General features: G+C 51.5%; 1 protein-coding gene across 8 annotated transcripts in view; it reads right to left on the bottom strand.

Moving 5' to 3' along the window:
- The window catches only part of ITGAL (integrin subunit alpha L), a 34,185-nt gene extending 19,446 nt beyond the window's left edge, over positions 1-14,739 (bottom strand). For 4 of the 8 annotated variants that reach the window (XM_079786057.1, XM_079786055.1, XM_079786054.1 and 1 more), the window contains exons 1-13: positions 14,486-14,738; positions 13,375-13,477; positions 12,713-12,807; positions 12,534-12,601; positions 10,927-11,044; positions 10,667-10,797; positions 9,587-9,732; positions 6,225-6,357; positions 5,934-6,084; positions 3,666-3,739; positions 3,444-3,579; positions 840-991; positions 393-530 (exon numbers count right to left, since the gene is read on the bottom strand). In XM_079786057.1, coding sequence (XP_079642183.1) covers positions 393-530; positions 840-991; positions 3,444-3,579; positions 3,666-3,739; positions 5,934-6,084; positions 6,225-6,357; positions 9,587-9,732; positions 10,667-10,797; positions 10,927-11,044; positions 12,534-12,601; positions 12,713-12,807; positions 13,375-13,477; positions 14,486-14,540 — 1,500 coding nt within the window. In that variant the 5' untranslated portion in view covers positions 14,541-14,738. Of the gene's footprint in view, positions 1-392; positions 531-839; positions 992-3,443; positions 3,580-3,665; positions 3,740-5,933; positions 6,085-6,224; positions 6,358-9,586; positions 9,733-10,666; positions 10,798-10,926; positions 11,045-12,533; positions 12,602-12,712; positions 12,811-13,374; positions 13,478-14,485 lie in introns of all 8 variants that reach the window. The other 4 variants (XM_079786053.1, XM_079786050.1, XM_079786056.1 and 1 more) reach the window with 2 other exon arrangements.
- Positions 14,740-23,861: the final 9,122 nt, after the last annotated feature.

Here is a 23,861-nt window from a genome sequence, read left to right on the forward strand (position 1 = left end):
GCCGTGGTCCCTCGCAGAATGGCAGCGATGCCCCTGACTAACCGGGTTCGAGTCCCAGCTCCCCCCTCGCTCTCTGTGTGACTGGGGGGCTCTGGAAGGTCCCGGCCTTGCTGAGCCGCAGAGTTTGCATTCGGAAGATACAGCTCATGGCACCTCGCGAGGTGATTGTGGAGGTCAAAGAAGGGCTCACACGGGGACAGGCGAGGCGCTGGGCCGGCCACCCAGTCTGCCGTCCGTGAGCGTTAGCTGCCGCCTGCCTGTCTGCTGTCCTAAGGGTCTGATTCACACACAATCCCACCGGGAAAGACTTTCAGAATAACTAAACAACTGGGACCTGGGCTGCCTGGAAACCTGTTGATCCCACCCCGTCAGCTCCATGGCCCGGCCCTCACCTGCTTCCTCTCGTAGATGAACACCCGGCCGCCTCTCAGCTCCCCGTAGAACAGGGGGGCTCCGATCAGCAGCAGCTCTGCCTCCCCGTCTTGGTTCATGTCAATGCCACACAGCTCGCCACCGAAATAAGAGCCGACCTGCGGGGAGAGGAAGGTGCCGAGGAGGAGCCTGTGAGCAGGAGACACCGTCTCCGGCGACAGTCTGTGTCCGATCCCCCGCAGGGCCTGGATGAACCGGGACAAGCTGGGTTCCTCGAGGCCCGGTTTCTTTAACGGGCACGTGGAGATGACAAAGCTGGCCTCAGAGGGCTTGCTGCGGAACCGGTGTGACAGGCGTGGCACAGGCCGGCCACACAGCAGGTGGGCCAGTGCCCAGAGGCACAGGGAGGCCCCGGCCACAGCAGCCCTGCCCCTGCCCCTGCCCCCGCCCCTGCGGGCCGTGCTCACCTGGACCCCGTCTATTCTCTGGATCTGGCTCCATTGTCTTTTGTCCCCTGACTGTTGGAACAGCAGCACCCGCCCCACGTGCTGGTATCGGGGGGCTCCAGCGGCCAGCAGAGCCGTGAGACCTCGGGAGGGCAGCCAGGTCACTGTGTAGCCTGCGGAGGGAGAACGGACTTGGAGTCAGCAACGCAATGACTGCTGGGAGCGGGCAGCACCAGGGGGAGGGGCAGAGACCCTGGAGATGGTCAGTAGCAAAGATGCGCTGGGACGTCCAGGCGCCCCCTAAGGACAGGAGCCGCGTGCTGGGCATCGTGCAGACCCGCCAGCGGCCACGCTGTGTTCCGCAGGCCGGGCAGCACCAGCCAAGCAGAGCGGCCACGGCGCACACACGGCCGCCTTCCTGCCGCTCAGTGCCCTGGGGTGTGAGGAGACGACGTTTTAAATACATAATACGTTCAAATGGGATAGATTAGTAAGAAGGATGCAAAGTTTGCACAAATACCGAGAACATTTCCTGCTTAACGATAAGGCTTCAGGCTACCTTTGTGCATCACACCTCGCTGGCCAGGTGCCGGCCCCTCCCGCCCAGCACTGATGAGAGGTCTGAGAAAATGCTGCCGGAAGCACCCAGCAGTCAGCAGAGCCAGGCGCCAGCCAATGGGAAAGCTCCGATTCAGAAAGCAGCGCACTGACCCAATTTCATCTCCTGGGCTTAGAGCAGCTGAAAGTGAGTGGGAGAGCAGAGATGTCTGGGACCCTACGGCTCCGAGGCTGAGACACGAGTGAAGGGGAGAGTAAGCCACTCTCCCCTTCACTCGTGTCTGTGGCTGAAGCACAAGGTTAAGAACTTGCCCTTTGAAATCAGAGCGACACGGTTTTAATCCTGGTGTTATTACTTCAAGCTACCGAGCCTCAGTTTTCTCATCTAAAAAAATGGGGATTGCCCTGGCTGGGTGGCTCACTGGTTGGAGCTTCGTTCCATGCTCCCACCAAAAGGATGAGGGTTCCATCCCCAGTCAGAGGGCGCGTCTGGGAGGCAATCGATAGATGTTTCTCTCTCACATCAATGTTTCTCTCTCTCTCCCTTCCTCTCTCTCTAAAAATCAATAAAAACATATCCTCGGATTAAGATTTTTAAAAAATGGGGATAGTATCAACCTTTCAGGGTGGTTTCTGAGAAGTAAATAAGACCATTGCTATAAAATGCTTAGCACTAGGCTGGTGATATCTGAACTAAGATCTGAAGGATAGTAGCCTAACAGGCACTCAAGATTATATTTATTCACAATGCATTCATACATATGTACGTGTGTGTGCGTGCACGCGCACACGCAGTGGGGTGGAGATTAACGTTTGGCGTTACTTCTCCCTCCTTACTGAGCAACACTGCAGCTGTTTTACGGATGTTAAAGTACATAAATGCCCCTGGAAGGAGAGGTGAGGTGCTGGCCCACCTGGGCCGACTCCCTGGGCTCCGCCTCCCAGGTCTGTGACCCTGGTCAGGACGTAACCTCTCCAGTCTCTTCAGCCATAGACGAGAGGTAATAACACACCTCCTCACAGGGCTGTCGGGAAGATAAATGAGACCAAGTATGTCAATGCACGTCAGGCACTCGGAGCAGCGCCTGCTCAGCAGAGAACATCAGAAAAAGGAAAAAGAGACAAACCACCGAGGGCAGCCTCCCTTAGAGAGCGGGGCTCCGGAGCCCGTTGGCTCCGTGGGGCAGGCTGCCGCCGTGAACGTGATGCACAAGCTCTAAGGCGAGGCGCCCTGCAGCCTGAGATGCCAGCGCCCGGGAGGGGCGAGAGGGCCGCAGCGGCCCCGGGGCGGCAGGGGCACCCGTGGAGTGACCGCACTCGCTGCCTCGTGCTTGACATCGGAAGAGCTCTGGGCCCGCACCAGCCCCGCAGCCTGGGACTCAGCAGGAGGAAGCGGACGGTGCCGGTCCTCCCACACCACGCAGGCTGGTACCTGTCCCTGGGTCCATGCAGAGGTACGACTGGTGACAACAGAGGTCACTGCCGCGGAGAGAGCTTCTGACTCTCAGCTCCCCAGAGCAGGAGCAGGCCAGCCACCCTCAGGGGAAGGAGGCACAGGGCAGGAAGGGGGCCGGGGGAGGGAGGCGTGCGGCCTGGAGCCTGCCCCGCGGGTCGGAGGGAGGAGTGACTGAGGCGGGAGGGAGGAGGGAGGAGGGACTGAGGCGGGAGGGAGGAGTGACTGAGGCGGGAGGCACTCCGGAGCCAGTGTGGGATGGCGCAGTCTGAATGATGCTGGCACGCTCTGGGTTGCAGGGGTTTCTCTGGGTGCTGAGTGCCGCGGGCTGGCATAGAAGGGTGTTGTCTACTCTCAGGGGTGAGCCGGCCCAGGAGGGGCAGTCTCTGGGGTGAGCAAAGCTTCAGGATCTAAGGCCTCATAAACACGGGAAACAAAAGCATGGCTAACCCAGCTGGGGGTTATCAGGGGGAAGCTAAGAACGCTATCACCACCTTGAAACTGAGCGTGTTCGCGCCGCTTGCTTCACGGCTTCCTTTACTTTTCTGAAAGTCAGTCTGAGCGACGCTCTGGCCCCTAAAACCAAACGCCCCGGCCTTCGGGCCGGCACTCACCCAGGTACCCCGCTCTCGCTTCCGGGGTCAGGGGGTCGTTCCCAACAAAGGTGTCGCCCTGCAGGTCTGCCGTCAGGTCCAGGAAGCCCCCAGCCCAGTCCTTGGCGCCGACTGCCCCCACGACGACGCCATGGTCCTGCGGGGAAGGAGCGGAGCAGGGTCAGAACAGGGGCGGCCGCGCCCCACGACCTCCCGTGGCCCGTGGCTCCGGCCGCCACTCACCCCGCGGAGGGCAGCGCTGATCCCGCTGGAGGACAGCTCCATGTTGAAGGACGTCAGGTCCTGTTTGCTTGTGCCTAAGGGGTGGCGACCAAGAGCAGTGACCACGGTGACACTCAGGACGGGGCGGAGGGAGAGGCCAGCATTCGCTGGGCAGAAAGAGCATGGACTTGGGAATGAGACTGGGAAGTGGCTTCCACGCCAGGAGCCCAGATGGGTGTCCAGCTACCGCCATCAGCCTGTCTAAGATGCAGCATTCGACTTCGGTGCCTCCTAGGACTTCCCCACCTCAATGATGACACCGCCTCCTCGGGAACCATGCTAAAAACCCAGAATCAACCCTGATTCTGCCCTGTCCCCGGTCCCATCTCTAATATATCACTAACGCACGTTGGTTCACCTTCAAACTGCACCTGAACACTTGCCAGAGGAAGTGACATCTAAACTGAGACCTGCCCGGCCAGCGCGGCTCAGTAGTTGAGCGATGACCTATGAACCAGGAGGTCATGGTTCAATTGGTGGTCAGGGCACATGCCTGGGTTGTGGGCTTGATCCCCGGTGTGGGGCATGCAGGAGGCAGCCAGCCGATCAATGATTTTCTCTTATCATTTGTGTTTCTATCTCTCCCTCTCCCTTACTCTCTGAAATAAATTTTAAAAAATTATTTTTAAAAATAAGTAAACTAAGACCTGAAGGATGAGTAAGGGCAGGTCAGAAGAGAAGATGAGGGCTACAGATAATAAGAGCTATAATTTAGTGCTGAGCAATTTGCTAAGCAGTTGTTAGGGGTTGAGTTGTGGTCCCTAAAAAAGGTATGGTGAGCCCTAGCTGGTTTGGCTCAGTGGATAGAGCATCGGCCTGTGGACTAAAGGGTCCCGGGTTTGATTCCAGTCAAGGGCACATTCCTGGGTTGCGGGCTCAATCCCCAGTGGGAGGCGTGCAGGAGGCAGCTGATCAATGATTCTCTCTCATCATTGATATTTCTCTCTCTCCCTTTCCCTTCCTCTCTGAAATCAATAAAAATATATTTTTTAAAAAGGTATGTTGAAGTCCTAATTCTAGTACTTCAGAAGGTGACCTTATTTGGAAATACGGTCTTTAAGAGGTAATCAAGTTAAGATGAGGTCATGAGGGTGGGCCCCAATCCAATATGGCTGACGTCCCTGTAAAATGGGAAAGTCAGACACAGAGACAGACATGCACAGAGGGAAGGTAACGTGAAGACACAGGGGAGAAGACAGCCATGTGACTGAGCGACGCGGTACAAGTCAAGGAAGGCCGAGGACTGCTAGCAAACACCCGGAGCCGGAGAGGCAGGGAGAACGCTCTTCCTGACCCGCCAGAAAGAGCCTGGCCCTGCTGACCCCTTGGGTTCTCACTCCTGGCCTCTGGCACCGTACCACAGTACATGTCTGCTGCTCTACCCACGCTGTGTGGCACCTGGTTAGAGCAGACATAGGAAACCAGCACAGCAGTCAAACCTGTGAGACCGGTGTCATCATCCCCATTTAACAGAGAACAAGGAGTTCAGAGAGGGAGAGTGACCTGGCTGAGGTCACACAGCACGGGCAGAGCGGATTCTTGAGCAGGTCTGCCTGGTTCTACTTACTATATACACCACATTGCTGCTTGAACTCTCACAGGCCCCCTTCCTGGACCGAGGTTTTCCAGCAAGACTGTGGGGCTGGGCCAGATGTCACCAAAGTGCTGAACTGAACACCAGAGCTCTGTCCCAGCAAAGGGGCCTTCCCTGTGGGAACCATGTCCCTTCCAGCAGACTAGGCCTCCCGGGGGAACACCTCCCCCCCCATGGCCAGCCCTCCATCTGGTGATGCCAATCAAAGTCTTCTCTTATTCTGGACCAAGGAAGAAGGCCTATGGGCTACTTTCAATTGGCCACAGCCCGCTTACCCATCTTATGCCATTTGAGGCCTAGGATAACGGAAATGAAGAAGCTGAGGGCGGGGGAAGGCATTATGGTCATTTCACAGGGCTCAGCTGACTCCAGCAAGACAGAGTTCAGCCCTGGGCCTCAGCCTGGGCCAAGCTGAACTTCAAGAGGAAGAAGGAGTTTCAGAGGGAACAGAAGCTGCTCCTAAGTCACTCTCTCCTAAATTCCTGCCCGACGTCTTTCTTCAGGAGGGCTCTTGGCACTGTGTCAGCCACTGAGTAAGTGCTCCTTACTGCTGTTCAGCGTGCCTCTCACCTCATGTCCCAGGTGAGCTTCTGTACATGATTTCCTGAACGATCTGTCCAGGGTCTGCCACTCACCCTCAATGACATAGATCTTCTTCTGCAGCTCAGAGAACAGATCTTTAAGCTTCTCAAATGTGTCCAGAATCTTTACAAACTCTTCCACCGGTTTTGAAGCAAATTTGTTTAGTGTCTCCTGGCTTTTCTTGTTCTCAAAATGCTTCCCGATCTGCGAGGGAGAGAAGAGAGGAGTGCCTACTATTTTCACGAGACCATGGCTCCGAGGAGAAAGGGGAGTGGGGATGAGAAACAGGGGAGGGACGAGGAGATGTAGGAAGAAGGCAGGGGCTTGGCACCTGGGGCCCATACCCCAATGATGTAGCGGATGATGTCATTGGCCACGCTAATGTCGCCAATGTCAGTGGCTTCCCCGTCAGTGATGATGATAAGCACTTTGCTGGCATCTGGCCGCGCCCCAAGTTCCTTCCGGAAGACCTGGGTCCTGTGTTCAAGAAGGGGGGATGTGAGAGACTCCCCCCAAATCATATGAATCTCGTTAACTCACTGCCCTGCCGATTACACAAAAGCTCTTCTCACATTCCCCCGGCAGCGATTCCCGGCCTGCCAAGTTCTCCTCTGAGCCTCCTACCCCGTCCTTGCTGCCACCCCTCTCCTCAACCAGCATCTTCAGCTGAACCCGGGCATCAGGAAGCTGCCCCAGAACCCATCGGTGGGAAGGGGAAGGATTGGTGAGGGGAGACTTTGGGCATCCAACCCTCCATTTCAACCACATGGCGACTATCTTCCAATCAGATATGTTGGTGATTTAGGTGAGATTTCGGGGAGAGGGGGGTTCCATGCCGAAGAAAACGGGAAAGTCCCTAGTCCGGAGCAAGCTCACACAGCACCGTCTCCGTCGCCCGGCGCTCCGGCGGCCTGTGGATCTGCGCCGCAGCAAGTCTCCGGGGAAGTGGAGTAACTGATTTCTGTGTCAATTTCCCCCCAAGCGCACCGACAGGATTTCCTTAAGGAAAGGGCCATGTCTAATGTGCTGCTGTACCTATGGCTGCGGACAGAGCAGGTGCTCAGTGCGTGTGAAATAACAGGACGGAGGACTGAATACTGGACAGGCCCGGCTCCAGGTCCCGCCCTTCTGCAGCCTCCTCGTGAAGCAAGATTGGTTGCCCACAGATTTTGCTGGGACAACAGTTGTATGTGAACCATCTGACCCTCCTTCCCCCACCCCACAGCGAACCGGCGACGGACAGTTAATCCAAGAGCAGCCAGTCCACAAGCCCTGACTATGACGTGACCTGCTTTAGGAGCGGAAGCTGAAGGCCACGTGGAGAGGCCGCAGCGAGAGGTGAAGGAGAGACCTGGGGAGAGGGCTGAGAAGTTACTTGGAAGCTGCCAAAGACGGAGAAGCTCCGGTGGGCAGGCCCAAAGCACCGGCTGTCAAGACCTCTGGTTCCACGTTGGATGCAAAATATTTCTTTAACCTCCATCCACACAGACATGGCCCCACATGGGTCCTGCTCATGGAGCTCTACCCCATCTGGATTTTTCAACAGCCTCCTAACTGGCTTCCCTGCTTCCGTCTCTGCCCCCTGCACAGTCTAATATCAACCCTGCAGCCAGAGGGAGCCTTTTCCAAACATGAATGGGATGATCACTCCTCTGCTCAAAACCTCCCATGACGCCTCATTTACTCAGAAGAAAAGCCCAAGTCCCCACCAGGCCTCCAGCTCCTCCGGACACCCGTGGTCTCCCCTCACCCACTTCTCTCCAGCCACGCTGGTGTCCCAAGCACCTCATCTCCGCCCTTTGCTGTTCCCGCCGCCTGGTCTTCCCCCGGGTTCCCACACGGCTCGCTTCCTCAGCTCCAACAAGTCTTGGCTCCAACGTAACCTTCCCTGATCTTCCTACTGAGTATTGCTTTGTTTTTAATCAAACATATCTTCTGCTGTATTAACGAATTTACGTATTTATCCTGCTTCTTACACTTCTCTCCTCTGCTCGAATGTTAAGGTCCAATAGGGCAGAGATTTTTCTTTGTTCTACTCACTGTTGTCGTCCCGGCCCCTAGAACATGGCAAATCACCACCTGCAGGCCAAAGCCAGCCCTCAGCTCGTTTTTAGATGGTCCAGGAGGTAAAAATGTGTTCTCATATTTTTGTTTTCAAAGGGTTACAAAAACAAAGAATAATATACAACAGATACCGTATGTGGCCAGAAAAACCTAAAATATTTACTATTTGGTCCTTTACAGAAAAACAAAACAAAACAACTTGCCAACTCTTAATCTGGAACACTGCCTGGCACACAGCCAGAATGTCAAGAAGTATTTATGAAATCCACTTATGCCGAAACCGGTTTGGCTCAGTAAATAGAGCGTCGGTCTGTGGACTGAGGGGTCCCGGGTTCAATTCCGGTCAAGGGCATGTACATTGGTTGTGGGCACATCCCCGGTGGGGGGTGTGCAGGAGGCAGCTGGTCGATATTTCTCTCTCATGAATGTTTCTAGCTCTCTATCCCTCTCCCTTCCTCTCTGTAAAAAATCAATAAAAATATATTTTTAAAAAAATCCACTTCCATGACTGCTCCCACAGTTGACACCTGTTAGGGTGTCTTCCCATCCTGTGGTGACCGCTTTCTCTAAGAATTACCCCCTTCCCCAGGAGCGACCCCAGAATCCATGTTTGTGTCATGTGACTCTGCACCATAAAGTAGACCAAGGCCATGGCTGGGTGGCCCTAACCCAGGCTTAGCCAATCACGTTCTCGCCTGGAGGCTGGGATTCAGGTTGAGGAACTGAAGCTGCCATTTTTTCAGTGGACGTCGCCTGGCTGTGTGCCCACCAAAGCTGTCTCCGAGCGAAAAGAATGACGTGGACAAGGACAGGTCAAGCACGCCCCAGAAGAAAAGAGCTAGAAACACGCATGCAGAGCCCTGGGGTGTATCGCACACATGTTTAACGTGTGCAAATTCAACTCTACATCCTTGGCAACAAAGAAATGCAAAGGAGAGCAGTGTACTAGTATAGGAGACCCATCTAGCGATTTCACTCAACTTGAGTGTACATCCAGGGGAACACGGGAGAGGAGATATAATTCTCTTCTTCCTCAAATTGCTGTTTCCACGGCCAGTCTAATGTTTAAAAATAGGTATTTTAAAAATGTACAATGTGGCCCTTCGACACGATCCAGCTACGTCCATTTAGGTCTCAATTTAAACACAGCAATCTGATCCAACTGGGGGAAATTTATTTTTTCTGTAGTAAATTTAGGAAATCGAGATATACTAGTTTCCAGTATGGGACTTGAACATATTGAATTTTATGAACAATTCAAGGATGATTGTGAGTATTTGAAATTTTTGTTCATGGCTGACTTCAAAGCCGATTCCCATCTGAGAAGTGACTCTGCTGTGGCTGCCGGGCTTCACAATCGCTTTCTGAGGCCTGGCCATCCCCCTGTCTCAGAGGCTCATGAGTATCCCTGCAGCCTCCCTTGGGATTTAGTCAGTATGAAGTCAATTTCTGCTACTTACAACCCAGAGCCTCCACTAAAACTGCTCCACTTGAATTCTTACAATAGCCTGCCTTTGCTGAACCCATCTGTTGAGTTCTACACCCCAACTTAAAGAAGCTAGTGTGCACAGAGCGACTGACCGAGGGTGGCGGGGGGGGGGGGGGGAGAGGTGGGGACTCTCTCCTGCAAAAGGGAACTCACGCGACATAGTTTATGGCACCAAAGGTGTTGGTCAGCTCGCTCATATGTTTTACTTTGCCCAGCAGGACATCAGGGTTCTTCAGTTTAACATAATCCAAGAAACTGAATTCTGTTTTGTAGGTCGTGGAAAACTGAACAGCAGCAAACTATAAGAAGAAGGAAGCAATGAAATGTTATATAAGCCTTCTCACTTGTCCGCTCCAATCTTCTTTTTCTTTTATGCTTTCACTGATCTCAGAGAGAGGAAGGGAGAGGAAAAGAGAAATAGAAACATCAATGATGAGAGAGAATCATCAATTGGCCACCCCCTGCACATCCCCTACTGGGAATGGAGCCTGCAACCCAGGCATGTGCCCTGACCGGGAATCGAACCGTGACCTCCTTGTTCATAGTTTGACATTCAAACACTGAGCCACGCCGGCCGGGCAGGCTTCAATCTCTACTTCTTATCCAGGACTTGGGCCACCCAACTCCACTGCCCTGCCTCAAATCATTCTTTTGAAAACAAACACAAAATAAAATAAAATAAATCTCTGACTCTTTATGTAGCACTGTCTGTGGAGCTCCTGTTCTCTGGGTCTGCCCACCTCACCAACAGGACTGGTTCCCGGTAGCTCTGCTTCTGAGTGACCCTGCTAAACAGGGTGCAGTTGGCTGAGCCAAAGATAGCCACTTGACTGAGGCGAGGCCAGTAATGTTTTCTCTGAGCATTTGGAATTTGCAGTGGGAGGGGCTGGTTTAGAGAAAGAACCAACCTCCTGAAACTTTAACTTGTGAACTTAAGAACTTTCCACGGGCCCATGTGATCCAAAGAAGCTGAGGGAGCCATTCTACACACACACAGAGAGAGAAAGCGAAAAGGGAGGCAAACGTAAAAAAGAAACAGAAATGGGAACCAGAAGAAATTCTAGAAGCTTTCTATTCCTTGTTCTTGTCCCTTCCAGAGGTCCAATTATACCTAGCCATGCCCTGAGGGTCTGGCAACTCCAAAAATTTCCTAGTCATACTAAACTTTCCTTTGATGCCTTAAGCTAGCGTAGGGAGGCACCTCTAGCCAGGAATCCTCGCTAACACACTCACCTGGTAGGAAGAGTTGCTGAGTTTCTTCATCACATCTTTCATGAAGGCCAGAATTTTCTGAAATTCATCTTTTTGCAAGCTCCCTGAGCCATCAAACAGGAATACCAGGTCTACGTTGCCCTTGAGACATTCTACAGAAGCCAGGAACAAAGGGACTTGGTCACGTGTCTCTGACGTTGGTCACGTGCCCATGCTGGCTCCCGTGTTGTACGGCCAGCCACTTGCAGGTATGCTTACCCACTGCACCCCCAGTTCCTTACCCTGATAGCCAGGGCGCCCGTGCAGCACAGGACCCTTCAGATCCGGGTGGAAGAGGTAACACTGGCCACTTAGATAGATGTTCTGGTCACATGTCCGAGACAGCCCAGGGTCGCAGGCCTGAAGGAGGCACAGGTGAAGGGCTTCAGCTTCCTCTTGCGGTGTGTTTGGATGTCATCAGCCCAAACCCTTCAGAGTCATCAGGCGCTGACCCCACTCCCTGTACCCAACGGGTTACCCAGCCAAGGTAATTCGCCTCCAGGTTTCTTATTCCCGTAGCTCCATCCCCACTGCCACTGCTCTATGCCAACCAATGCTCACGGCCCACTCTAGGTCCTGGAGGGTAGGATCTAAAGCCTTAGTTTGGCATTCGTATTGTTTACAGGTGGGCACTATCCTACATTTCCAGACCCATCGCCTCCTTCCCAATCACACATACTGTGTTTAAGCCAAAATTACTCACTATTCCCAGAATACACACAGTGTTCCTTTCATTTATGACTGTAACTAGAGGCCCGATGCACGAAATTCGTGCAAGGGGCTCAGCCCTTGCAGCCACAGCGGCTTGCCTCGGCCCTCTCAGCCCCCGGCTTCGTCCGGAAGGTCGTCCAGAAGGACATCCGGAAAGTTATTCGGCTGTCCGGTCTAGTGAGCATGTTACGCTTTTATTATTATAGATTCCTGCCAGACTGCAATATTTTGAAAGTCTGGGCTCATGTCATGGTCATCTTTAGATCTCACTCCCCTTCCCCCATCATCACCTAGTACAGTGCTTGGCATGTAATAGTAGCTAAGTAAACAAGCTCCAATTAAATAGGAATCGATATTTCAATCAGTCTTCTATTTCTCACGTAGCTGTTGGATGCTGCTGAAACGAACTGTAAAGAGCAATGGACTTGGAATCAAATGGGAATTTGATTCAAATCCCGGCTCTATCTCTCTAAAACCATGTGACCCTGGCCAAGTCTCTCCCCTTTGGTCCTGTTTCCTCATGTGTAAAAATGTGAAGAGGGTTAAAAGAGATAAAGAAGTGTTTTTCAAACTTTAGGCATTTGTGTAGCACTTTGCAATTTCAGCCATATGGTATATCATTCATACCATTATTTCCTTAATATTTTACTTACTTTAAATTTACTTAAAAAATACTTTAGCCTCATCCTAACCAATGCAATCTAAGAAATCATGAATTTGAAATGCTTGTTGTAAATTTTCTACTAGTCCATTAAATAAATATGTAACTATTCAAATATTAAGTTTGTGTACCACCAAAAATCATCTTGTATATCAATTGTTATAGATACTTAATATTTGAAAAAAAACTTAGGTAAGTAAGGTCTTGAAAATAGCTGGCTTATAGTTTATTCTCAATAAACAGACTGTCCCTCGTACGTGCCCTGACCAGGGGTTGAACCTACAATGTGGAAATGCATGCTGACCGGTAATCGAACCCAAGACTCTTTGGTGCACAGGATGACACTCCAACCAACTGAGCCACACCAGCCAGGGCCTTCTATATGACCTTGAATCCATTTTTTTCTTTCTTCTTTTCAATCAGTTTCCTAGCATTGAGCTTCACGGGCTCTGATATCACACTACACAAAATTCTTACCAAAAGGTTTCCATTTGTGGGGTCTGTCACCAAGGTCATTCCCAAGTACTGAGAGGTGTCGTTGGAACCTGTAGGCACCATAAGATTGGTCTGGAGGCATTTAGGCAATCCAGGAGTGGAGGGGGCCTGCCTCGACGTCCCCGAGGCACCTCCTCCCGGCTCCCTCGCCCGTCACTCACCGCTCAGGCCCACTGGCAGGCAGCGTCCAGTGTCCGGCTGGCACTGGTAGAGGTTCCCGGGGCTGCTCCCCTCACCCGGAGCTCCCACAACAACCCTGCTGAGAAAGCTCACCTGTGAGATGGAGTTACCCAGGCCTCACCTCCCCACTCCTACCTAGTAAGGGGTATCCTATCCCCCGCCAGGTACCCCAGAGCCATGCAGCCTTCTCCTCCGAGCCCCCACCTAGTTCTTCCTTATGGAATCCCAGAGAAATCACCCACGATGCCAGAACTCTAGAAAGTTAAGAATTGTTTCCATCTACAGTCTAGAAAGACCGAGGACCAGAGAATATGCCAGCATGTCGTAAGTTCATTCAACCAGTCATCGACCCAAAGACCTGCGGCTTAGCCACCCTGTGCTCAGCCGGGGCCGGGGCCCTGTCTCCAGGGGGACCCGGACCCGCAGCACTGCCCGGTGTGTGCGGGCCGGGACGTCCCCTCTCCGGTTCACTTCTGTGGCGCTTTGGCGGTGCAGGGGCTCGTCCTACCCTCCTAAATTCCTAAATAATTCCTAAATTCCCAAACTCCTCCAGGCCTTGCTCCTGTTCCTGAGAAGTCCCACCACATGGAACCTGCAGCCTTCACAGCCCCGGGCTGACGGGGGGCCTGGGGCATCCGCTCACCCGGTTCCAACCTGCAGGACGCGGTACCCAAAATGCCTGCCAGCGTGTGGGAAGGACAAGTTCTGCACGTGCCGCTCGTCCAGGTTGTAGCCGGAGGCCAGGGCTGAGGGCGGCAAAGGGGGCGCATCAGCCACTTCCGGCCAGGGACCCCCGCGCCCACCCCCACCCCGCGCCCCGCACGCTGATTGGCTGCCGCCCACGTGCCCCAGGGGATGGGTAGACCCCGAAGGGCCGGCTGCCTCCCGACCAGGCAGAGCGGGGGCTGGACCCGGCCTGGGGGGCCTTGGCCAGGGAGATGGGGGCCGGGCCTCCCTGCTGCCCGGGGCCTGGGAAGGACACAACTTCCCGTGGGCCTCTCAGCAAAGAAGGAAGGATGAGAAGGCAGAGGCCCGTGGGAGAGGAGCAGGCGGAAGGGGCCCCAGGAGGAGCTGGGGATGCCCCAGGGCAGGATGTAGCTCCCCACACACTCATTCCTCCTTGAGCCTGCGGCCCAGGGCACAGGGAGCTCCAATGGTTTTCCTCGGCTTCCTCCCACACAGCCCCAGGGTTTCACTCCTCCCTCCTCCCTCCTCTTCTGCTCCCACACTCCCACCAGGGACCAGTCTCCCCCTGAGCCTCGGATCTCAGGTTCCCAACCTCAGGCGGCCCGGGCTGCCAGGCCAAGCTCTCCCCGGCCCCGCTCGCCTTCCAGGCACCAGCTTACTTCACAGCATCCCAGGTGTCAGAGCCCAGGCCCCGCTTTGCTCCGATGAAGGGACTGAGGCCCGGAAAGGGGGCAGGGCTTGCCTGAGATGGCCCAGAGAGGAGCACCAGGTGGGCCAGGCCCGGCACAGCTCTGTGCCCCATTACCACCTGCGGGAGGAGGGGCCGCTCCCGCATCTCTCGCTGTGGCCGTCCTGGTCCCCCTTCCCCGTCTTTCCTCCACACCTGGCCTGTGCGTTGGACTCTGACTTTCTTTCTTCGGCCGCCTCTCCTCTGGATTCCTGGGCCCCACATCACCTACGGCCAGTCGCACCCTGACAGCAGCTCCTCCCGGGCTCTGGTTCTGTAACGCCCTGCGGTCCCCTGGCCGCAGCCACACGTTCCCTCCCCGCCTCTCTTCTCTGCTTACCGAGGAGAAAAGGCCCAGATAACAGCAGCCTCGCTACAGCGGTGAGTGAGTTCATCTTTGAAGCAGGCGGGTCTCGGAGGACCCTGGGGATTGCTGGCGACCTAGACGGGGTGAGAGAAGGAAATGATAATGCCTTGGGGCCTCTTGAAGTGGAACTTTCTCACAGAGGCACCAGCTGATACCACTGGGTGGTGGTGAAGGAGGGGTTGAAAGGGTTGTGAAACCGCTGCCAAGTGTCAGAGAGGAAGTGTAAGCAGGTTAGAGATTTCCTGTGCTGCTTGCATTTTCACATCATCCTGGAGCAAACAGCACCAAGAGCCGTCGCATCTTCGTCTTCCACAGCCCATGAACCTGACACGCTTTAAAGCTCAGCAGAGGACGGTCCAATAAACTGTGGTGCAGCCATAATGGGGTGGCCTTCTCTCGCCATTGAAAGATGCCCATAATACCCTGTGAAGTAAAAAGAGCAAGTTACAGAGCAGTATATGTAGGAATTCATTTTTATTCTAAAAAATCAAAAATAATGCCCACAGAATGAGAGAAAATATTTGCACGTTATATATCTGATATGGGACTTCAATCAAGAATATATAAAGAACTTTTGCAACTCAACAATAAAAAGATAAGCCATTATTTTAAGTGGGCAAAGAATTGGAATAGACATTTTGTCCCAAGATGATATACACATGGCCACCAAGCATGTGGGAAGATGCTCGACATCGTTAGTCATTAGAAAAATTGAAATCAAAACCAAAAGAAGATGCCACTTCACACTTGTTAGGATGGCTAGAATAAAAAAGAAAATAAGTGTGGATGAGAAGGTGGAGAAATTGGAACCCTTGTACTTCGCCAGTGGGGATGCAAAATGGCGGAAAACAGTTTGACAGTTTCTCAAAAGAGAGAAATGGCAAACACAGAGTTACCATATGACCTGGCGATTCCTAGGTATAGACCCAAAAGAATTGAAAACATACATGAATTTTTATAGCAGCATTATTCATTTTAGGAAAACTGGAAACAATGCAATGTCCATCAGATGATGAATGGATAAACAAAACGTGGTTTGTAGCCTTACAATGGAATATTATTTGGCCATAAAAAGGAATGAAGTGCTGGCGCATGCTACAACATGGATGGACTTTGTAAACATTATAATAAGTTAAAGAACTCAGGCACGAAAGGTCACTTGCTGCATGGTTCTATTTAAGTGAAATGCCCAGCACAGGCAAATCTAGAGAGACAGGAAGTAGATTAGTGGTTGAGAGGATTGGGGGAGTAGGGAATGAGGAGTGGCTGTGGTGGGTATAGGGTTTCTTTTTGGGGTGGTGAAATGTTCTGGAATTAGATAGTGGTGATTGTTGCACAACTTTATGAATGTATTAAAAACCACTGGATTATACATTTTAAAATGGTAATTTTATGATGTGTAAATTATACCTCAAAAAATGAAGAATAGAAGTTGAAATTATGTGTGTATGTGTGTGAGTGTAAAGCAAATCCAAAAGGACACACAACTAAACTGTGCCGTGCCAGCACAGCCACGGGTTGGGTGAGCCTGAAGAGGGGCAGCGAAGGATTAAAGAGAAGACAAACAAAGAGAATATAGTGGGGGCTCGGTTGGATCTCCTGTGCCTGGATGAGGCCACAGAGAAAGATCCAGACTGCAAGCTGAGCCTTTATTTTATAGTCAGAGGTAAACAAGGTAGTGGTCACCATAGTTACAATGTTCCTGTAAGTTTCACTTGTTTTGGCAGCACTTGCTGCACCTCCCACAGCCCATTAGCTACTTAGGAAGGATGTAGGGTGCAGCCATAAGGTCAAGCTTAATTATGCGAAGAGGCCTCTGCCCTCTAAGCTGGGACTTGTTTGTGGCTCTGCCACAAAAGTCAATCCGAGGCTTAACTCTAGAGCTGCTCCCTACATAAACTCCAAACAGAGTAAGTTTATACTTTCTGTATTGCCTGAAAAATCATCTTTTACAATGAGGATGTATAATGGGAAGTTTTGAAAGAATAAAGATGTTAAAAACATAACGGAATAGAAGCACCGTATTTGTTTATGGGAAAGTGGGAAGGACACTGAGACTTCCCCGTGTGGGAGGAGGGCCTGCTCCCCTGCAAGGTCCCTGCCAGTGTCCCGCCCTGGGGCAGGCGTGTGCACGCACGTTACTCATCATCTCCTGCCCGACAGCTACCAGGTGGCAAGCTGGCTCCTGGGAATTAGGTGATGTCAGAGAGTCTTTTTCAAATTCAGTTAAAATCAGATAATTCAGACTGGCTTCTTTGATGCTCTGTATGGCAGTTCCAATTTACATCTAACCGAAATCTTCTGTTTTGTTCTGAAATTACAAAACTATGTATTTTAAAACTCAAAAGTTACAGAAGTGTGTAAAGTAAAAGGATAAAGACTCTCTTTTAACATCCACCTCTTGCTTCTAAATCTCAAAAGTAACCATTGTTAACAGTTTGGAGCCGTACAATCTTCATGACAAGATATTGTTAGTTCTAGTTAACCATACAGGTCTCGCCTGTTTGGAAAAACTGTAATTATCTCAGCAGAGAACATCAACCGAGAATTAATAGTCCAATCAGCTCTCTCCAGTGAGGTTTCCTTTGGGCCGTCTTCAACATTTGGTTGCGCCCTGGCCCGTGTGGCTTCTCAGTCAGGGCACAAGCCTGGACTGTGGGCTCGATTCCCCAGTAGGGGGCGTGCAGGAGGCAGCCGATGGATGTTTCTCCTCCCTCTCCCTTCTTCTCTCAAAATCAATAAAAATGCTTATTTTAAAAACAATTTTGGATGCTTGAATTAGGGTTTAAGTTTATAGAAACTTTAAGCGTGTCAGTAGCAACCCCTGGGATAAAAGGCATTCAGGAAATAATCTCAGTTGGATTACAAATTCCTATGTGTGTCTCAGCAGGCAGGTGCACTCGTTTACATATTTATCATGTTCTGTTTAAGAGAAAAAAAAGAGAATACTTTTTCCCCTTCTGGTTGAGGACAACAAAGCTGAGAAAGCTACAAAGTACAAGTAAGCAAGCCCCAAGGATTCTGGGAAGTAGCCAGAGGTCAATGCCCAGAGAGCAGGTAATTCCCCTGAAGAGGTGGACCTCAGAGGTCTCAGGCTGGGACCATGTGGGGATGCCCTGAGGCAGGATGTCCGCCCCCCCCCCCCCCCACACACACACACAGGGGGTTGGCTGACTTCATATCTCAGACTGTCAGTTCTCTGAGGGCCCAAGTACCCTGAACTGTCTCTCCATTCTGTTCTTTTTGTTCGAATCTCCATGAGTTCTCAGCAGAACCTTTACTGCGACTCCAGTCCTTCCTTTCCTCAGCTGGCTCCCCTAGGAAGGTTCCATCTCCCACGAACCACCAAGTTAACCTTGAGAAGCCTGAGCACGTCTCTCTTAGGCTTTAAAACCTCTCACCATGCCCCTTTGCACACACAAAGTCCAGTCCACGCTTGCTGGCATGGCTTTCCAGAGCCTCACGATCTCTCATGCCCCGGGCTCTAGCTTAGCAGATCTCTCTCCAGGGTTCAGACAGTCCAAGTGCCTAGAGAGGAGGGCATGAAGCTCCAGTGTTGGCAGCCCTTCGAGGAAAGCAGTTTCAGCAGCATGATGTCATCTTGGCGACATCAGATGAACAGTCGGAACTGACCCTGCTGGTGAGGTGATGGCTGACGGGACCCAAAATCAAGGCCCAGGGCAAAGGCAGCCATGGATAGACGGAACCCAACAGATACCAGCTCTCTTCAGATGGCTTGGTTACTTATGAACTAGAGGCCCAGTGCACGAAATTCGTGCACTGGTAGGGTCCCTAGCTGCTGCTGGCGGGGACCTCCCTCCCTTCCCCCAGCCAGCCCCGTCCCCTGGTCGAACTCCCAGAGGAACGCCCGTTGGAGGGGACAATTTGCATACTACAACTTTATTATATAGGATTGTTTTATACAGGATCATGAAAATGACTCAAACATATAATCTCACAGGCGAATCACAAATGAGATCCTAGACTGGGAAGTCCTGGGGTACACAGAATCTGTGCCTCTAAGACAGAGCCAGTGGTCTGGATGCCTCAAGTCCTCTGTGTCCTTTGTCAAGTAAAATTATTTTAATAATGTCTTATTTCTCTATATATGGATGAGAAAACAATGAGAGAGCATTTTCTCTTGCTCCACTTAAGAGAGTAAACAGGCCCTAGCTGGTTTGGTTCAGTGGACAAAGCGTCACCTGCGGACTGAAGGGTCCCCAGTTCCATTCCGGTCAAGGGAACGTACCTCGGTTGCAGGATCCTCCTTGGACCAGGCCCTGGTCGGGGCTCGGGACTCGTGCAGGAGGCAAACGGTCAATGTATTTCTCTCACATCGCTGTTTCTCTCTGTCCCTTTCTCTTCCACTCTTCCTAAAAGTGGAAAAATATCCTTGGGTGAGGATTAACAACAACAACAATAATAGGAGACTGGTAAACAGGACTTTGTGTCCAGCCATTTCTCATCTTCATCACCACTCATTCCCTGGTCCAAGACGGCATCATCTTGTGCTTCCTGGATTTTGCATTACTCCTCTAACTGGCCCACCTGCTTCCAACCTTATCCCTGCTACAGCCTCTTCTCCACGCAGCCGCCAGAGGGACCCTTTAAAACTCTGTCAGACCATGTCACTTTCTTACTCAAAATCTTCCATTGACTTTCCCTTTCACTCAAGCTACAAACCAAAGTTCTCCGGGTGGCCCAGAAAGCTTTAACCTATCAGACTTCTCATCATCTCTCTGGCCTCTCTAGCTTATTCCTTTCCAGTCACATTCTTTCATCATTCCAGCACACCGCTGCCTCAGGGCCTTTGCACTTGCTGCTGTCTTGCTTGGCTTCCTCAAGAAAGCCTCACAACTCATTCTTTTATCTCCTTTAGATCTTTGATCCTTAACACTTACAGACATCTGCTTACCTTTCTAATTTATTTACTCATCCAGTTTATTGTCCCTCTTCCCTACTAGAATGTAAACTCCTCTGGGGCTGTAGTAGTATCTGTTGTTATTCACTGCTGTATCCCCAGTACCTAGAACAGTGCCTGGAGCACAGTAGGTAAGTACATAGTAACTATTTACCAAGTGAGTGAATGCTTGCTTGGGGCTGCCCTCGCCCCTGAGGAGAGTGGAGCCTTTTAGCTTTCTAAGGCCTAGGCTCTTAGAAGCAAAACACTGTACCTCCAAAAGGGACAGGTGGAAGGAGTCAAAGGAAGAGGGCTGAATTTCCAGAGCCAGGAATGTATTTACTAAATATATAAAATTAAATAATAAACTGGAGGCAAGGAAGTGATCAGTTGGTACTGTGAACGAAAGAAGCCACCTGCTAACCTGACAAGCTCAGGGGAGGCCTGTGTGGCAGTCTTGCAAACTCAGAGACCTAAAATAACCACAAAAGATGGTCTGAAAATTAAATATTTAACTACAAACAGGTTATAGTGGGCAGTCATTCCTAAGCTGATACCTTCCCTGACAAAGATCAACTTAGATCTTCTTTCCTGAGCCCATTTGCCTTTTTGCCTCTAAGATAACATATCTGTGAGATGTCTGGGTAACTTGTAACTTCCTTCTTTTGCTGGAGCCCCTGGGGCACAACCAAATGCGGTAGACGCCAGGACAGATGCCTCAAATTCCTTCATTATCATGTTAATTGTTCCTGTACCCACCTAAGTATGTGTCCATCATTTTACTTTTTATCCAATCCCAGGGGTTTCCCACCGTTTGACTTTATCCCACCTCCTTAATCCGTCACCAATGAATTTCATGTAGCCCACCTATGTCCCTCCTTTGATGGCAATGTATAAAAATAGATGTAACCCTGCATTCTCCGGAGCATTATCTCAATTCATTGAGGTTCTGCTTCCCGGCATATGTCGACAGTTTGGCTCAAATAAACTCACTAAAATTCTTTACAGGTTTCAATGGTTTTTTTTCGTTAACAGTACCTTCTAAGAATGTAGAGAGGATCGAACAGTTAGAAATAAGGGAAGATGGTGCCGACCTGCAGAGAAGTAGATGTCACGAGAGAGGAATCCTGAGATCTATGAGCGAGGAACAGCAATAACTTGGAAGGCAACCTCCATTCCCAGTGGCCTCTCTAGTCCCCGTCCACACATACACTCACACTGAACTCTTTCTCTCTCGTGGCTCTTAAATGAATAAAATGTAGAAAAGAAGGGGTGTGCCCCGGCCAGTGCGCTCAGTAGATGGAGCATTGTCCCGTGTAACAAAAGGTCGCCATTTCGATTCCCAGTCAACGGCACATGCCCAGGTTGCAGGTTTGGTCCCCAAGTTGGGGTGTGTATGGGAGGCAACTGATGGATGCTTCTACCTCATATTGATATTTCTCTCTCTCTTTCTCCCCCCCCCCCCGCCCCCCTCCCCCGTCTAAAAGTATCCATTTTAAAAACCGTATTAAAAAAAAAGAAAAGCCTCTGGGCATGCGTGGGGACTCATGGGCTCTGGCTGATGTAGACGGCAGCAGGAAAAGCAGACTGAGGCCTCCCCGCCCCCATACCGGCCCACCAGGCCTGACTGCCTACAGACTCAGCACTAATCAGCTGTGGAGATAAGAAACATCCAAACCTGTAGAGAATTTTTATGAGCTTGAGTCAGACTGACTATGCCAGGGAGCAGGATCTCAAATGCTCCAGAGAATAAGTTTTGCAATTTCCTTTATGCATTTAAAATTAAGGAGGGAAGATTGCCTGGAGGTGGGAGGAAGCGAGGTGGGATCAGATTACAGGCCAGTTAAGATGGTGTGCTCTCTGGCCCTAACCGGTTTGGCTCAGTGGATAGAGCGTCGGCCTGCGGACTGAAAGGTCCCAGGTTCGATTCTGGTCAAGGGCATGTACCTTGGTTGCGGGCACATTCCCAGTAGGTGTGCAGGAGGCAGCTGATGGATGTTTCTCTCTCATCAATGTTTCTAATTCTCTCTCCCTTCCTCTCTGTAAAAAATCAATAAAATGTGTTAAATAAAAAAAAGATTGTATGCTCTCCTGAGGGTGGTCTGCTTTAGAAGGAGGGGTCTGAAAGGAGGCATTTCAAAGGTGTGTTAACACAGAAACAAAGGACAGGGCTTGCTTAAGGCAAAGAGAAGCCTTTTTTTCTTTATTGATTAAGGTATTATGTATGTGTCCTTATTCCCGCATTGCTCCCCACCCCCCCACCCCCATGCCCTCACCCCCCTAGCGTCTGTGTCCATTAGTTAGGCTTATATGCATGCATACAAGTCTTTTGGTTGATCTCTCCCCCTTCCCCCCACCCTCCCCTATCTTCCCTCTTGTGCCGCGCCAGCACAGCCAAGGGTTTGGAGAGCCTGAGGGAGCCGCCAGCGAAGGATGAAGAAAAGACAGAAAAAGAGAATAAGCTGGGTCCAGGTGGATCTTCTGTGCCTGGCTGAGGCCACAGAACAGATCCAGACGGCCAGCTGATGCTTTATTTTATAGTCAGAGGTAAACAAGGTAGGGGTCACCATAGTTACAATGTTCTTGTAAGTTTCACTTGTTTTGGCAGCACTTGCTGCACCTCCCACAGCCCATTAGCTACCCAGGAAAGATCCAGGGAGCAGTCACAAGATCAAGCTTAATTATGCTAAGAGGGGACTTGTTTGCAGCTTTGCCAGCAGGTCAGTCCGAGGCTTAACCCTATAACCGCTCCCTACACCCTCTGAGTTTGACGGTCTGATTGATGCTTCTCTGTCTCTGAATCTATTCTTGTTCCTCAAATTATGTTGATCGTTATATCCCACAAATGAATGAGATCATGAGATATTTATCTTTCTCTGACTGGCTTATTTTGCTTAGCATGATGCTCTCCAGGTCCATCCATGCTGTTGTAAATGGTAGGAGTTCCTTCCTTTTTACAGCAGCGTAGTATTCCATTGTGTACATGTACCACAGTTTTCTAATCCACTCATCTGCTGATGGGCACTTAGGCTGTTTCCAAATCTCAGATATGGTAAAGAGAAGCCTTTTACTGAAGAAGTTATAAGCCTGGAGCAGGACTGCCCACCATGACCTGCCCGTTTGGAATCTGTGATCAGGTCACCCTGTGTGGTTACTTTCCATAGAACCCCCTTTTTGTCCACAAGGCCCTCCTTCTCTCTTCATATTCACAGAGAAGATTTGCTGGTGCAAATGCTGCTGATTGCCATCAGCTGTGATCTCCTGGCCCAGACTCCCCACCCACCACTTCCTCCCGGTACAGCGACAGGAGGTCAGGACGGTTCTGACAGAAACGTCTGAATCACCACAGTGCTCTTTCCCTTCCTTCCCACCTGCCAGGAGGCTCCAAGGAGGACTTCCCCAGAGAAGGAGGCTGGGCTCAGAGGAAAGGAGGTCACTGAAGCCCAGAGGAACCCACAGTGGGTGGGGCTTGGAGGCCACCCTATTCCAAGGCCCTTATGATCTTACTAGAGGCCCGGTGCACGAAATTCATGCACTGGGGGTGGGGGGGGGTGTACCTCAGCCCAGCCTGCACCCTCTCCAATCTGGGACCCCTCGGGGGATCGGGGCTAAACTGGCAGTCGGACATCCCTCTCACAATCCGGGACTGCTGGCTCCTAACCACTTGCCTTCCTGCCAACCTGATCACCCCCTAACCACTCCCCTGCCAGCCTGATCAACTCCTAACTGCTCCCCTGCCGGCTGATTGCCCCTAACTACTCTCCCCTGCTGTCCTGGTCATCCCTAACTACCCTCCCCTGTCAGCCTGGTCACCCCTAACTGTCCTCCCCTGCCAGCCCGGTCACCCCTAACTGCCCTCCCCTGCAGGCCTGGTCGCCCCCAACTGCCCTCCCCTGCTGGCCTGGTCGCCCCTAACTGCCCTCTGCTGGCCTGGTCACCCCTAACTGCCCTCCCCCGCTGGCCTGGTTGCCCCTAACTTCCCTCCCTGCCAGCCTGGTTCCCCCCAACTGCCCTCCCTTGCTGGCCTGATCGCCCACAACTACCCTCCCCTGCCGGCCATCTTGTGGCAGCCATCTTTGACCACATCGGGGCAGCCATCTTGTGTGATGGCATGAGGGTCAATTTGCATATTACCTCTTTATTATAAAGGATGGCCAAGTGGGCAGAGCATTCTAAAGTTCTGGAAACTCTGCCTGGATTTTCTGAGGGTGGACTGAGCTAAACGCACCACAGGTAGGGATTTGCTCAGTATGTCACGCCTTGGGCATTCACATGTAGTCCAGCCCATGAGGCCAGTTGTCATGGGATGACCTCACTTCAGGGGCTCCATTCCAGCCTCTAGGCATGTGGTTGATTTTTGTGGCCAAAAGAACATACAGTTCAGGGCCAGAGACCTGGGAAGCAGTTCCTGGCAATACTGTTTGGTTATGTTGTACAGATGAGTCTCTT

This window comes from Cnephaeus nilssonii, assembly GCF_951640355.1.
Source record: "Cnephaeus nilssonii genome assembly, chromosome: 2".
In the NCBI taxonomy this organism is placed as follows: domain Eukaryota; kingdom Metazoa; phylum Chordata; class Mammalia; order Chiroptera; family Vespertilionidae; genus Cnephaeus; species Cnephaeus nilssonii.